Below are 15913 nucleotides of genomic sequence, written 5' to 3' on the forward strand. Positions count from 1 at the left end.
CACTGCTTAGACAAGATTGGCTAGCCCAAATTCCCACCTATCTTTGCCTCCCCAGTTCTGGGATTACAAGCATATTCTACCATGCCTGGCTCTTTCATGTGGATCAAACTCAGGTCCTCATGCTTACAGCGCAAGCATTTGCCCACAGAGCTAGCTCCCTGGTCCTCGGGGTCTTGCAATGTATCCCAGGATTGATTTGAACTTGTGATCCTCCTGTCTCAGTCTCTCAAGTAGCTGAAGTGACGGTGCATGACCACACCCAGCGTGCTCATCTCTTTATGTGTTGTTGTTTCGCGTGTACGTAACGGATACATGGGACGTGTGCTTCTACATCATTCCCATGGAGTTGGGACAGCCTTGTGGAGTCAGTTCTCTCCTTCTACTCCGTGTGGGTCTCGGGGATTGAACTCGTGTCCTTGGGCTTGTGCAGCAAGCTCCTTTACTTTGCTGAGCCATCTTGCTGGCCCTGCATTACCTCTCTTGATGAGGCCAAGCACCCTTCCCCCCAACTGCCTTTCTGCACAACGAGGTCATCTCCTATTAGGGTGCTAGAGGTCATGGCCACAACTGCTTTCTGTGCTAATTTGACCCCATCTGCCCAGCCTTCTAGAGATGGCATCAGAACACTGGCTTTGCCTCCAGCTGATCTATGAGTTCCTGGGCTAGCTTGCCAGTTAAGATTTTTAAATTTGACTATGAACCCTGGAAAACAGCAAGGTGCTGCTTTGTTGTTGTTTTGTTTTTCAAGACAAGGTTTCTCTGTGTAGCCCTGGCTGTCCTGGAACTAGCTCTGTAGACCAGGTTGGCCTCAAACTGAGAGATCTGCCTGCCTCTGGGCATGTGCCACCACTGCCAGGCTCCAGAATGCTTCTTTCTAAAGTGACTTTGTGAAATAGCAAGTCTGGGCCCATCAGCTTTGAACCACTGGGCGGGGCAGGCTGGAGGATGCTCTAAGGCCGTCTCAGCTCCTGGGCTACACAATAGGGCCTGCTTGTCTGTGCACAGTGCTCTAGATCCCAGCAGGGGAGCAAGGGTCCTTCTTGGCACTCAGCGATCTCCTGGGATTTTGTCCTTCCCTCAAATACCTGGGCAGGAGAGGACTCAGTAGTTAAGAGCATTGACCCGATAGCTCACAACCGTCTGTGACTCTAGTTCCAGAAGGATATGATACCCTCTTCTGGCCTCTGTGGGTACCTGGCATGCATATGGTGCACAGACATACACATGCATACAAACACTTACACACTTAAAATAATAATTTTCTTGAGATAAAAAAAAGCTGGGCATAATGGTGCATGCCTTTAATCGCAGAACTTGGGAGGCAGAGACAGGTGGATCTTTGAGTTTAGGCCAGACTGGTCTACAGAGCCAGTTTCAGGACAACTAGGGCTACACAGAAAAACCCTGTCTCAAAAACAAACAAACAAACAAAAAAAAACCCAAAACAAACAAATAAAAATCCCTGAGCTGGACACAGTGCTCATGCCTATAATCCCAGCCTTCTGGAGGTGGAAGCAAGACAATGAGAGGTTCAAGGTTTTTCTCTATGATATAGTGAGTTTAAGACCAGCTGGGGCCACATAAGACCCCGTCCCGGAAACCAAAACAGCTAAGTGTGGTGGCTCCTGCCTTTAATCCCAGCACCTGAAAGGTAGAGTGTTCAAGCACGGTCTATATCTTGAGACCCTGTATCAAAAACAAGCAACCCCCCCCCCAAAAGACAAACAATAAAGAAACAGCAGAATGAGTGTCTAGCTCAGATAAGACTGGGTTCCGTCTTTGCGGCCCCATCCCTGAATTCCTCCCATAACCTACTGGCAGGTAGGAACTTCAGGACCCAACTGGCTGATTTCCCATACGCCCTGCAAAACCAGGACACAGTTTGGCTTGGTTTGCCATTGGCCTTCTGGCCAGGCATGGTTCCCACACCTGTACCCCTAGCACTAGGGAGGCTGAGGCAGGAGGATGGAATTTCAAGGACAGGCTTGGAGACACGGTGAGAACAGTTTTGAAAGTGGGAGTGAAGGGGGTTCTGGCCTCTCGGTATCTGAAGGGTGGGCTGCAGAGGGAGATGACTGGAAGCGGAAAGTGGAAGCCAGACCCTTTCCGTGTGGACTGAAAGCATCCGCCCGTCCCCCCGAGCGCCACCTGCAGGTCAGGGAGCCCACATGCAGGGAGGCTTCCCTGCAAGGTAGGTGTGGCTGCTGGCCCTCACTCTGCCCTCCTCTGCAGGGAGAAGCAGCGGCTCCTGAGTGGGGAAACAGGAACAAGCTCACCCACAGACCGTGGTGGAGGTAGGTCCCTCCCACCTGGGACTCAGGTTTGGTGGCCTCAGCTGCCTCCAGCGGCACATGGGTGAGGGCTGGCAGACCTTTGAAGCCATACGTGCCTTCCCCATGATGCTTCTCTACTTAGCTCCCAAGGACCCGCTGGCCCAGTTGCTTTGTGTGCTGCAAGACCTCCGGGAAGCCCACAGCTCCAGCCTGGCTGGCGCCCCACCCAGAGAGCCCCATCACCTTCTAGAGCTACAGACGTGAGGCGTACGCCGAGCCTGGCAGGCATTTGGAGAACCCCGACATGCTCAGGACCCTCGTCACGGCCATCTCTTCTGGGGAGGCCATAGCCCAACATGGGCTTCTCCATGTCTGTGGGGGACAGCGGTGGCACCTGCGTCTTTGGGAGACCCGACTGCTCAGGTAGTCCCTGCGGCCCGGCTTCTGCACCCAGGAGACCAGGTTGCCCACCTTGCCCTGCCTCATTCCCAGCCATCACATACACCACCGTTGCCCCCGTGTGACCCTCTAGGTCGGGTGTCACGGTGCTCTACCGTCATTAATAAACCTGCTGTGACTGCTGAGGTTCTGGAAAGTGACTCCAGGGGACCCTTGATGGGGCTGGGGTCTGACCAAGGACTGGGTCACCAGCATGGCCTCTCTGAAGTTCTTGCCCTCGTTTTCTTGTTCCATATTACCTAGGGCTGTGCCTGTTTAAACTCCCAACCGCTGTCCCAATACTGCTCTCCACACCCCTCCATTCTGTAAGTTTGGAGCCTGTCCTGGAACGAGCTCTGTAAACCAGGCTGGCCTCAAACTCACAGAGATCTGCCTACCTACCCCTTCCAAATGCCAGGATTACAGGCTTGTGCCACCACCACCTGGCTGATGGTTCTTTCCAGCTGGAAGCAGTCACCACACAAAGCCCCTCTGCTCGGGGCATCCTTACAGACGACACGGCAGAGCTGGGCTACAGTGTCCCCTTCCGTCTTCGATGGGATACCAGAGCCAAATTCCAGTGCCTCTGCTCAGGGCTGGAGAGAGGCGTGTGGGGCTGTGATGATGGGGTTAGGGATGGGGTCACTAGGGTGTGGGTGGGTGGCGCTGTCACTTCCTCTCCTCGTGATACCCAGGCCACATGTTGTGTTTCTTGTGGCAGGGTGGGCGGGGCCTTCATGCCTTTGAAGAAAGAGAAGCCCAGAGGGCAGCCATCTAGACCAGTGGTTCTCAACCTGTGGGTCGCAACCCTTTAGGGATTGAATGACCCTTTCACAGAGGTGGCCTAAGAACATCAGAAATACCACATCTTTACATGATGACTCACAACAGTAGCACAATTACAGTCATGAGATAATAATGAAAATACTTTTATGATTGGGACACACCACAGCATGAGAAACTGGGTGAAGGGTTGCAGCATCTGGAAGGTGGTTGAGGACCAATGGTCTAGACAGACTCAGCCAGCACCTTCCCTCCAGACGTCCCTAAATGAAGCCTCTCCACAGCAGCGTCCTGGCTGCAGTTCTGCTCCTGCCACAGAGGGGAGGGTGGTGTATTACTCATATTATTTTCTTCTGGAAGAGTTAAGACAGGGTTTGTCACATGACCATGATAGCCTCAAACTCATTACATAACACAGGATAGATCCGGGAAGTCTGTTGGCCAATACTAAACAGCCCAGAGTTTATTTCAGAACCTGCTTTTCTACAGATGAAGAGCAGAGAGGGCAGAGAAGGAGCGGTACCGCTAACCACCTCTCTCAGCAGCCTGTGTCTTAGTAGACGATGTGTTCTTTCCCATGGGCTTACTCAGGACTTTCCCACAGCTCTCAAGGATACTGGAGTAGTGCAGCACGCCGCTCCCGCCAGCAGAAGAGACGACCGCAACAGGATTCTTCTCAGAACACACTTTATTGGAGCACTTACACTTGAGGTTGTAGAGAGGCAAAAGACCCCGTCCCCGTGAAGCAGAAGAATATATACGGTGCCAGACAAAGCCCTGACGTGTCATCAACCCAATGGCTCAGGCCAGAATGAGTGATCGTGCTGAATTATGATTGGCCAGATCAGATGGCCAGATCGAAATACTCCCCGCCCTGGGGGGGGGCTCGCGCGCGCATGCGCTGCGGGCGCGCATGAGCACAAGTTGCGCACAAGCTGTCAAGTTTGACGTGGAACAGCAAATGGCGCCCAGGCCCCGTGCCCCTGACATGACAGCGCCATGGTGCGCGCTACATCTCCCCCTTTTATATATAGCAGAAACCCGATCTAGTTCGAGACCTCATGATGTCCCCAACGATCAAGGGTCAGGGTGCGCTGTGCGCGTCATGCTGTGTATCCTCTCATGTGCAATGGCAGCAAGGCCTATGAGGTGCAAGGACTACCAGCACGTTTTAAAAAATAGAGAGAATAGGATGTGCCTGTCCCAGTGCAATGTCTGTAACGACTTGGGGTGCAGAGGCCACATCCAGTTATAGGTCATGCTTGAGGCTAGATAGCCAGACCTGAGGGGAGATGCTATGTTCGAGGGCGGCAAGGGCCTGGACTATAATTGCTTTGTCCCGAGCTTGCCGTGCACGAAATCGGCGCAGAAGCCAAAGGCAGAGAAACACGCCAAGGCAACATATGGCACCGAATACGCCAACCCCCACCCACTCCTTAAAGAAAGAAAAAGCGGATTGCAGCCAATCAGTAAATTGTCCAAGGGTCATGATACGAGTATCATTCAAGGTAGCAATCTGCAACAGCTGGTCCTGGATCAGATTCTCTGCTTCCTTGGACCAGTTGCCAGCAAGGAATTCACCTAGGATCTTTGATTCATTTCGCCCACAGTTGTGTCGTCTTCATCTTTATCATTGGCATCCACAGGAGGAGAATCAGCACCACGAGGGTCGTCCTCATTGTCCTGTATCCGTTTCAGCTCTCTCGTCAGTCTTGCCGGGACCCAAACTGGTTGTTCCTGGCCCTGAGGAAAAATACAAACAGCTCCCCTGGATCTAGCAATCACTGGATCTGGTCCACACCATGTGTTATTTAACACATCTTTCCATTTTGCTTCAACGTTTTCGGTGGGTAGAGCCCCAGCATGTCTGCTGGCTGCTGATCGTCCCTGATCATCAAGGTTTAAAAAATTCAAGGTGAAAGTAGCTAGGGATGGGCTGGAGAGATGGCTTAGTGGTTAAGAGCATTGCCTGCTCTTCCAAAGGTCCTGAGTTCAACTCCCGGCAACCACATGGTGGCTCACAACCATCTGTAATGAGGTCTGGTGCCCTCTTCTGGGCTGCAGACATACACACAGACAGAATATTGTATACATAATAAATAAATATTTTTAAAAAAGTAGCTAGGGATATGGCATTCTTGGGTGAATAGCCCTGGGCTACTCCCCCTTTTTGTTTTTGTAACATTTCCACAATGCCTTGCCCTTGTGGATTGTACGGCAGGCCAGTGTGATGGCAGACACCCATCTGAGAGCAAAACTGTTGAAAGGTTTTAGAGGCATACGCAGGGCCATTATCAGTTTTTAAGCTTTTGGGTTTGCCCCAAGCGGCCCATGCCTCCAGGCAATGAGTTATAACATTGACCACCTTTTCTCCTGTAAAGGGTGATGCATGGAGTACACCAGTGCAAGTATCGACCGATACATGCACGTATTGCATACGGCCAAAACTAGGCACATGGGTGACATCCATTTGCCAGAGGTCACCTGGTAGCAGTCCTTTTGGATTGACTCCAACATGTGGGGGGTGGTGAAAAGGGACACAGGCCTGGCAAGACTTATCGATATCCCTAGCTGCTTGTCTAGGAATTTTAAATTTAAGTGTTAGTGTTTTGGCAGGCACATGATATAACTCGTGAAATTGGCGTGCTGCTGAAAAAGGATCTGATGTTATCATTGGAAAAGCTCGGGTGGCTTCATCAGCGCAAGCATTGGCTTCTGCCATAGGACCTGGCAGCAATGTGTGTGCTCGTGTATGAGCCATGTGAAAAGGATGTGACCTCTGTCTAATGGTATCACGTATGGACAACAGAACGGAGACCACCGGGCTCCTGTCAGAGATTATTGCAGAAGATTCAAGTTGATTTATAGCATTGACCACATAATGGGAATCAGAGTAAATATTAAGGGGACCTGTAAAGGTGAGAAATACCTCTAGAACCATTTGACATTCCACAATTTGTGGCCTATTTGGCTCAAAATGTTTAATGACTGCCTCCCCTCCCTGGACAATATAGGCTCCCATACCAGAACTTGACCCATCAGTATAAACAGTGATTGCATTATCCAAGGGGTAAGGCCTGGTCACCTTAGGAAAAATAACTGGATGATTCATGACAAAATGTAGCAGTTTATCGGATGGATAATGATTATCAAACCTTCCAGAAAATGCACAGATAAGAATAGCCCAATCATCTAGTGTCGCACTTAAGACTTGTACTTGTTTAGGGGTGTATGGCTGGATCAACAACTGTGGTTGCGTAGCAAAATGTGTTAAAGACATCTTTATACCAGTCATGGCAATAGATGCCACAGCCATGGGATAATACTCAATCGTTTTACGAATGGAGGCATGAGCATGTATCCACAACAAAGGCCCATCTTGCCAAAGGACAGCTGTGGGTGCTGAGTTAGTAGGCAAAATGCACAACACTAATTGCTTACTCTCATCATATTGTCTTAACTGTGCATTCTGAATGACCTGTTCAACCCTCTTCAAAGTCTCTCGTGCATCCTGTGTCAGCATTCGAGGGGATGTCACTTTTGGGTCTCCCTCCAAAATTTTAAATAGGGGTCTCAGCTCAGCTGTAGTAAGCCGAAGGTACGGCCAAAGCCAGTTGATATCGCCTAGCAATCTTTGAAAATCATTAAGAGTTTTAAGATTGTCAAGTCTCAGACTTATTTTTTGTGGTCTTATAGTCTGTGGGGTTATAATAGCTCCCAGGAATCGTCCCACCTCTTCCTTCTGTACCTTTTCAGGAGCAATTTCCAGCCCATATCCCCNTTGGTTTTTCGAGACAGGGTTTCTCTGTGATTTTGGAGCCTGTCCTGGAACTAGCTCTTGTAGACCAGGCTGGTCTCGAACTCACAGAGATACACCTGCCTCTGCCTCCCAAGTGCTGGGATTAAAGGCGTGCGCCACCACCGCCCGCCTTTTTTTTTTGTATGTTTATTTTTAATAAACATTTGTTTTATTTATGTATATACATGTGCATCTGTGTGTCACGTGTCTGTGAGGAGGTGCCTTTAGAGGTCGGAAGAGTTTGTTGGGTCCCCCGCCTGGGTGACCACGTGAGTTTTGGGGATCAAACCCTGATTCTCTGCAACGGTAGCCAGTGCTCTTACCTGCAGAGTCGTTATCTCTCCAGCCCTCCTCAGTTCTGGCATCATAGTCATGTGACACAGTGTCCATCAATTCTGGAAATTTCACGACCTTCCCCACTCAGAGTTGAAGACTTGGACCCCCTGCCCTCTGAGCCTCAGCCCCCAGAGCCTGGCATAGGAAAAGCCCTGTATCCCAATGCACTGACTGCACCCTCTCTGCCCTGGCTTTGAATTGATGGCTCCTTGTGGCCCTCAGAGCAGTTCCCTCATTAAAGCCGTTGTGGGCCTCACTGTGGCCCAGGACACAACCGGAGATTTCATTTTACTGGGAAGAGCCTAAGACTTTGTGTGTGTGTGGTGTGTGTGTTGCTACGTATGGAACTCAGACCCACAGACGTGTTAGGTAACCAACTCTGCCACCACACAGCCACTCCCCAGCCCCTCACTCAGGGGGTCTAGGCAACAGCTCTATTGCTAAGGCATGTCCACAGTCTACAACAGAGGCTTCCAGTGGGCAGGAGAGTGGGCAAACGTGGCAGAGCTGGTGAGTAACAGGACCAGTCCATTCCAATACAAGAAGCTCGGGCCCACCCGACCATGTTCTTGTAGTTCAGGGAAACCTCCAGACAAACCCTCCAGAAAACTACCAGCTCCCCTGATCTGACTGCCACAGGACACCCACAGTCCCCAGTATAGACTGTGTGGTCTAGCAGCTGAAGCCAAGATGATCTACCGCAGCCAAAGTGTAGATAGTGACAGACAGAGCCAAGGCCACCTTACCACCCCTGGGGCCCCTTCATCAACCCTGCCGTCACTCCCAGCCTCAGTTTCCCCTTTCTGTACTTCCGGGAAGGTGGAAATGGTGTCTCCGTTGTAACTCTGCCCTGTCTCTGCCTCCAGACCAGGGCTGTGACAGGACCCACTCTCGGGTGACCCTGCAGGAATGGAATGACCCCCTGGACCATGACCTTGAGGCTCAGCTCCTCTACAAGCACCTGCTAGGCGTGGAGGCTGCACTTCGGTGAGGAGGCTCATGGAGGGGCAGCTGGAGGGCTGCGGCCTGAACTGGACCTGAGGGTTGCTAAGTAATGGCTGCCCGTCTTTTGTTTCTGTATTTCTTTGTTTGCCTTTGATTCCGTGTTCGTTTTTCCGCATGGTGGGTGTATGCATGTGTGTGTAGAGGCCACACGACAACCTTGTATGTCACTCCTCGAGTGCTGCCTGCTTTCTTACCTTGTGCTTTTTTAAAAGATGTATCCAGGTATGGTGTGCATGTCTTTAATCCCAGCACTTGGGAGGCAGAGGCAGGAGGATTTCAGTCAGTTGGAGGCCAACACTGTCTACATAGCAAATTCTAGGCCAGCCAAGTCTGCACAGTGAGACCTTATCTCAAACAAAAAAATATTTCTTTTTATTTTCATGTGTGTATGTCTCTGTATGCCACATGAGTACAGGTGCCTATGGAGGCCAGAAGAGGGCACCAGATCCCCTAGAGCTGGAGTCTTAGGTGTTTGTCCTGGAACTAGCTCTTGTAGACCAGGCTGGCCTCAAACTCACAGAGATCCACCTGCCTCTGCATCCCGAGTGCTGGGATTAAAGATGTGCACCACCACTGTCCAGCGAGAAGTACATGCTCTTAACCACTGAGACATCTCTCCAGCCTCCTGTTGTGTTTGTATTTTTTTTTTTTTGACAAGACCTGTGATTAGTCTTGATCTCACTGCTTAGACAAGATTGGCTAGCCCAAATTCCCACCTATCTTTGCCTCCCCAGTTCTGGGATTACAAGCATATTCTACCATGCCTGGCTCTTTCATGTGGATCAAACTCAGGTCCTCATGCTTACAGCGCAAGCATTTGCCCACAGAGCTAGCTCCCTGGTCCTCGGGGTCTTGCAATGTATCCCAGGATTGATTTGAACTTGTGATCCTCCTGTCTCAGTCTCTCAAGTAGCTGAAGTGACGGTGCATGACCACACCCAGCGTGCTCATCTCTTTATGTGTTGTTGTTTCGCGTGTACGTAACGGATACATGGGACGTGTGCTTCTACATCATTCCCATGGAGTTGGGACAGCCTTGTGGAGTCAGTTCTCTCCTTCTACTCCGTGTGGGTCTCGGGGATTGAACTCGTGTCCTTGGGCTTGTGCAGCAAGCTCCTTTACTTTGCTGAGCCATCTTGCTGGCCCTGCATTACCTCTCTTGATGAGGCCAAGCACCCTTCCCCCCAACTGCCTTTCTGCACAACGAGGTCATCTCCTATTAGGGTGCTAGAGGTCATGGCCACAACTGCTTTCTGTGCTAATTTGACCCCATCTGCCCAGCCTTCTAGAGATGGCATCAGAACACTGGCTTTGCCTCCAGCTGATCTATGAGTTCCTGGGCTAGCTTGCCAGTTAAGATTTTTAAATTTGACTATGAACCCTGGAAAACAGCAAGGTGCTGCTTTGTTGTTGTTTTGTTTTTCAAGACAAGGTTTCTCTGTGTAGCCCTGGCTGTCCTGGAACTAGCTCTGTAGACCAGGTTGGCCTCAAACTGAGAGATCTGCCTGCCTCTGGGCATGTGCCACCACTGCCAGGCTCCAGAATGCTTCTTTCTAAAGTGACTTTGTGAAATAGCAAGTCTGGGCCCATCAGCTTTGAACCACTGGGCGGGGCAGGCTGGAGGATGCTCTAAGGCCGTCTCAGCTCCTGGGCTACACAATAGGGCCTGCTTGTCTGTGCACAGTGCTCTAGATCCCAGCAGGGGAGCAAGGGTCCTTCTTGGCACTCAGCGATCTCCTGGGATTTTGTCCTTCCCTCAAATACCTGGGCAGGAGAGGACTCAGTAGTTAAGAGCATTGACCCGATAGCTCACAACCGTCTGTGACTCTAGTTCCAGAAGGATATGATACCCTCTTCTGGCCTCTGTGGGTACCTGGCATGCATATGGTGCACAGACATACACATGCATACAAACACTTACACACTTAAAATAATAATTTTCTTGAGATAAAAAAAAGCTGGGCATAATGGTGCATGCCTTTAATCGCAGAACTTGGGAGGCAGAGACAGGTGGATCTTTGAGTTTAGGCCAGACTGGTCTACAGAGCCAGTTTCAGGACAACTAGGGCTACACAGAAAAACCCTGTCTCAAAAACAAACAAACAAACAAAAAAAAACCCAAAACAAACAAATAAAAATCCCTGAGCTGGACACAGTGCTCATGCCTATAATCCCAGCCTTCTGGAGGTGGAAGCAAGACAATGAGAGGTTCAAGGTTTTTCTCTATGATATAGTGAGTTTAAGACCAGCTGGGGCCACATAAGACCCCGTCCCGGAAACCAAAACAGCTAAGTGTGGTGGCTCCTGCCTTTAATCCCAGCACCTGAAAGGTAGAGTGTTCAAGCACGGTCTATATCTTGAGACCCTGTATCAAAAACAAGCAACCCCCCCCCCAAAAGACAAACAATAAAGAAACAGCAGAATGAGTGTCTAGCTCAGATAAGACTGGGTTCCGTCTTTGCGGCCCCATCCCTGAATTCCTCCCATAACCTACTGGCAGGTAGGAACTTCAGGACCCAACTGGCTGATTTCCCATACGCCCTGCAAAACCAGGACACAGTTTGGCTTGGTTTGCCATTGGCCTTCTGGCCAGGCATGGTTCCCACACCTGTACCCCTAGCACTAGGGAGGCTGAGGCAGGAGGATGGAATTTCAAGGACAGGCTTGGAGACACGGTGAGAACAGTTTTGAAAGTGGGAGTGAAGGGGGTTCTGGCCTCTCGGTATCTGAAGGGTGGGCTGCAGAGGGAGATGACTGGAAGCGGAAAGTGGAAGCCAGACCCTTTCCGTGTGGACTGAAAGCATCCGCCCGTCCCCCCGAGCGCCACCTGCAGGTCAGGGAGCCCACATGCAGGGAGGCTTCCCTGCAAGGTAGGTGTGGCTGCTGGCCCTCACTCTGCCCTCCTCTGCAGGGAGAAGCAGCGGCTCCTGAGTGGGGAAACAGGAACAAGCTCACCCACAGACCGTGGTGGAGGTAGGTCCCTCCCACCTGGGACTCAGGTTTGGTGGCCTCAGCTGCCTCCAGCGGCACATGGGTGAGGGCTGGCAGACCTTTGAAGCCATACGTGCCTTCCCCATGATGCTTCTCTACTTAGCTCCCAAGGACCCGCTGGCCCAGTTGCTTTGTGTGCTGCAAGACCTCCGGGAAGCCCACAGCTCCAGCCTGGCTGGCGCCCCACCCAGAGAGCCCCATCACCTTCTAGAGCTACAGACGTGAGGCGTACGCCGAGCCTGGCAGGCATTTGGAGAACCCCGACATGCTCAGGACCCTCGTCACGGCCATCTCTTCTGGGGAGGCCATAGCCCAACATGGGCTTCTCCATGTCTGTGGGGGACAGCGGTGGCACCTGCGTCTTTGGGAGACCCGACTGCTCAGGTAGTCCCTGCGGCCCGGCTTCTGCACCCAGGAGACCAGGTTGCCCACCTTGCCCTGCCTCATTCCCAGCCATCACATACACCACCGTTGCCCCCGTGTGACCCTCTAGGTCGGGTGTCACGGTGCTCTACCGTCATTAATAAACCTGCTGTGACTGCTGAGGTTCTGGAAAGTGACTCCAGGGGACCCTTGATGGGGCTGGGGTCTGACCAAGGACTGGGTCACCAGCATGGCCTCTCTGAAGTTCTTGCCCTCGTTTTCTTGTTCCATATTACCTAGGGCTGTGCCTGTTTAAACTCCCAACCGCTGTCCCAATACTGCTCTCCACACCCCTCCATTCTGTAAGTTTGGAGCCTGTCCTGGAACGAGCTCTGTAAACCAGGCTGGCCTCAAACTCACAGAGATCTGCCTACCTACCCCTTCCAAATGCCAGGATTACAGGCTTGTGCCACCACCACCTGGCTGATGGTTCTTTCCAGCTGGAAGCAGTCACCACACAAAGCCCCTCTGCTCGGGGCATCCTTACAGACGACACGGCAGAGCTGGGCTACAGTGTCCCCTTCCGTCTTCGATGGGATACCAGAGCCAAATTCCAGTGCCTCTGCTCAGGGCTGGAGAGAGGCGTGTGGGGCTGTGATGATGGGGTTAGGGATGGGGTCACTAGGGTGTGGGTGGGTGGCGCTGTCACTTCCTCTCCTCGTGATACCCAGGCCACATGTTGTGTTTCTTGTGGCAGGGTGGGCGGGGCCTTCATGCCTTTGAAGAAAGAGAAGCCCAGAGGGCAGCCATCTAGACCAGTGGTTCTCAACCTGTGGGTCGCAACCCTTTAGGGATTGAATGACCCTTTCACAGAGGTGGCCTAAGAACATCAGAAATACCACATCTTTACATGATGACTCACAACAGTAGCACAATTACAGTCATGAGATAATAATGAAAATACTTTTATGATTGGGACACACCACAGCATGAGAAACTGGGTGAAGGGTTGCAGCATCTGGAAGGTGGTTGAGGACCAATGGTCTAGACAGACTCAGCCAGCACCTTCCCTCCAGACGTCCCTAAATGAAGCCTCTCCACAGCAGCGTCCTGGCTGCAGTTCTGCTCCTGCCACAGAGGGGAGGGTGGTGTATTACTCATATTATTTTCTTCTGGAAGAGTTAAGACAGGGTTTGTCACATGACCATGATAGCCTCAAACTCATTACATAACACAGGATAGATCCGGGAAGTCTGTTGGCCAATACTAAACAGCCCAGAGTTTATTTCAGAACCTGCTTTTCTACAGATGAAGAGCAGAGAGGGCAGAGAAGGAGCGGTACCGCTAACCACCTCTCTCAGCAGCCTGTGTCTTAGTAGACGATGTGTTCTTTCCCATGGGCTTACTCAGGACTTTCCCACAGCTCTCAAGGATACTGGAGTAGTGCAGCACGCCGCTCCCGCCAGCAGAAGAGACGACCGCAACAGGATTCTTCTCAGAACACACTTTATTGGAGCACTTACACTTGAGGTTGTAGAGAGGCAAAAGACCCCGTCCCCGTGAAGCAGAAGAATATATACGGTGCCAGACAAAGCCCTGACGTGTCATCAACCCAATGGCTCAGGCCAGAATGAGTGATCGTGCTGAATTATGATTGGCCAGATCAGATGGCCAGATCGATAGACTCCCCGCGCTGGGGGGGGGGGGAGCTCGCGTGCATGCGCACAAGTTGTCTGTCAAGTTTGACGTGGAACAGCAAACAGCGCCCAGGCTCCGTGCCCACGACATGACAGTGCCGTGGCGGTGCTACATCTCTGCGCGCTACATCTCTGCGCGCTACAGAGTAGGCAGAGTAGGCAAGCTCGAACTCAAATGACTTTTAAGTCAGAATGGACTCCAGATGGAAACCGAGTCACTCATGGGCTCCCACAAAACCTAGGGCGCGATTGTGCTCAGAAAGCTCTCTTCCAGTGGACCCACAGGTCTGGCCCCATTAGCTCTGAGACAGTATCTCATCTAGTCAGGCTGGCTTCAAACAACTGTCCAGCTGAGGAGGATCTTGAACTCCTGATCCCAGTGACTCCATCTCGACAGTGCTGGCTTTACAGGCCTAAGCCACCATGCCTGAATTCAAGGGCTATGCTCAAAAATCACACTCAGGCTGGCAGTGTGGTTCAGTGGTAGGACACCTGCCTGGCATATACAAGACCCTGGGTTCCATCTCTAGGGTCGTAAACAGTTCAGCCAATACAAACAATAACTAAGTGGCTACTGGTCAGGGCATGTCCTGGTTTCTCATCGTCTCAGCTCTGGTTTTCAGGGTGGCCTGAAGAAAACCTTATTGCTCCTTCCCATGAGACGACTCCTCCTCACGGGGTGGTCTGTCTTCAGGGGTCTCCTGTTCCTAGAAATCAAGGTGACTACATGCTTTGGACTGTGACTGGAGAAAGTCTGCATGGAGAAGCCCTGCATGATTTCTGCTCTTCCTCCTCGTCTTCTTCTGAATTTGAAGGGACAAAAGCTGAGCAAGATGCCTGCAATATCTGTGCCTTCCGCCTTCAAGGCAGATGCACTGGGCTAGCTGTGACTAGGTCTTAGGTAGACCCTCCAGGAATAGCATGCCCATTCGCACAGGCAGGGGTCTGTGACACAGTGTGAGGGGCTCCCAAGTCCTCTGGCACCTGACATCATCTTCACCTGTTTCCTGCGGCACCACCATCATCCATGCCACATACTGGTGCCTCAGTGCTCACAATACCAGTGGATAGGGTGGCGCCCGCCTGCGATTTCAACGCCTGGGAGACTGAGTCGGTAATGGTTACTGTTCTTGTTGCTGTCTACAAACCTGACAGAAGCATCTTAAGGAAGGGTACAGCTCATCATGGTGGGGATGCCATAGCCACAGGAGTGCCAGGCAGCTGATCCCGTTGCCATCGGCAGCCAGGAAGCAGAACGAGATGACTTACTTTCTTCTTTTAATGAGTCTGAGACCTTAGACTCTAGTGTGCCGTCACCCACATTAATGGTAAGTCTTTCTTCCTCAGTTAAACCTGTCTAGACTCTCACAGACCCAGAAGTTTTGTTTCGTTTTTAACTTTGCATTGTGTGTGCACCGATATGCAGATGCTGTACACAGGGAGGTCAGAGGAGTTCTTCTCTCCTTCCCACATGGATCCTGGGAATTGAAACCAGGTAGTCAGGTGTGGTGACACTACCTTTACCCAGTGGGCTGCCTTGCAGGTCCCACCTAGAGCTCTGTTTCCACAATGATCTTAAATTTCATCCGGCTGACAAGAACCATCGTGGAGGCTGGAGAAATGGCTCCGCAGTTAAGAGCCTTACTGCTCTTCGGGGGACTAAGTTCGGTTCCCAGCAGCCACGTAGGGTGGTTCACACGCACTTGTAACTCCAGCTCCAAAGGACCCAACCCTCTTCTGGTCTCCAAAGGCACCTACAGACACGTGCCACACAAATCTTTAAAAATAGAAAACACTAACTGCCACAGAGACCGCTGAAAAAACGGAGAGGGGCCAGGATTTCATCGTGTGTTTAGTTATCTGTGTGCCCAAGAGAGAATCCACTGGCACCCCAAGCTCTTCCCCGACCTTTACACATTTTCCTGCTGTCCTGAATCTCATCCAGCAAACTTCACAAGGACGCCGGTGTCGACCCAGCCGGGGGTCCTGCAGCAGCAGCCCACACAGGCGACTTTACACACACAGTTCGGACACCAGCTCAGGGCGGACCAGTGAGCCAGTTGCAGGTGGCTCAGCTTTCCCCGCGCCGGCATAGGCGCCCAAAAGCGGCCGGGTGACAGCAACGGACCGGACGAGACTGGCGCGTGCGCACAGCTCGCGGTCTCCCTCGGCCCTGCCGGTGGGCGCCTGCGGAAGGTCATCCGATCCACCAGGGGGCGCGGAGCCAG

The 15913-nt window shown here is 51.7% G+C and overlaps 1 protein-coding gene across 12 annotated transcripts in view; it reads left to right on the forward strand.

Annotated features, from left to right (window-relative positions):
• The window catches only part of Rasa4b (RAS p21 protein activator 4B), a 38037-nt gene extending 22223 nt beyond the window's left edge, over positions 1 to 15814 (forward strand). For 2 of the 12 annotated variants that reach the window (XM_050127846.1, XM_050127851.1), the window contains 2 exons: positions 2233 to 2294; positions 2416 to 2857. In XM_050127846.1, the coding sequence (XP_049983803.1) occupies positions 2233 to 2294; positions 2416 to 2537 (184 nt within the window). In that variant the 3' untranslated portion in view covers positions 2538 to 2857. Of the gene's footprint in view, positions 1 to 2232; positions 2295 to 2415; positions 2858 to 4098; positions 5063 to 8495; positions 8617 to 11545; positions 11608 to 11728; positions 12171 to 13411 lie in introns of those variants that run through there. The other 10 variants (XR_007589487.1, XR_007589486.1, XM_050127850.1 and 7 more) reach the window with 10 other exon arrangements.
• Positions 15815 to 15913: the final 99 nt, after the last annotated feature.

This window comes from Alexandromys fortis, unplaced genomic scaffold (assembly GCF_014885135.2).
Source record: "Alexandromys fortis isolate MF-2015 unplaced genomic scaffold, M_Fortis_MF-2015_v1.1 scaffold_291, whole genome shotgun sequence".
NCBI classification, from domain to species: domain Eukaryota; kingdom Metazoa; phylum Chordata; class Mammalia; order Rodentia; family Cricetidae; genus Alexandromys; species Alexandromys fortis.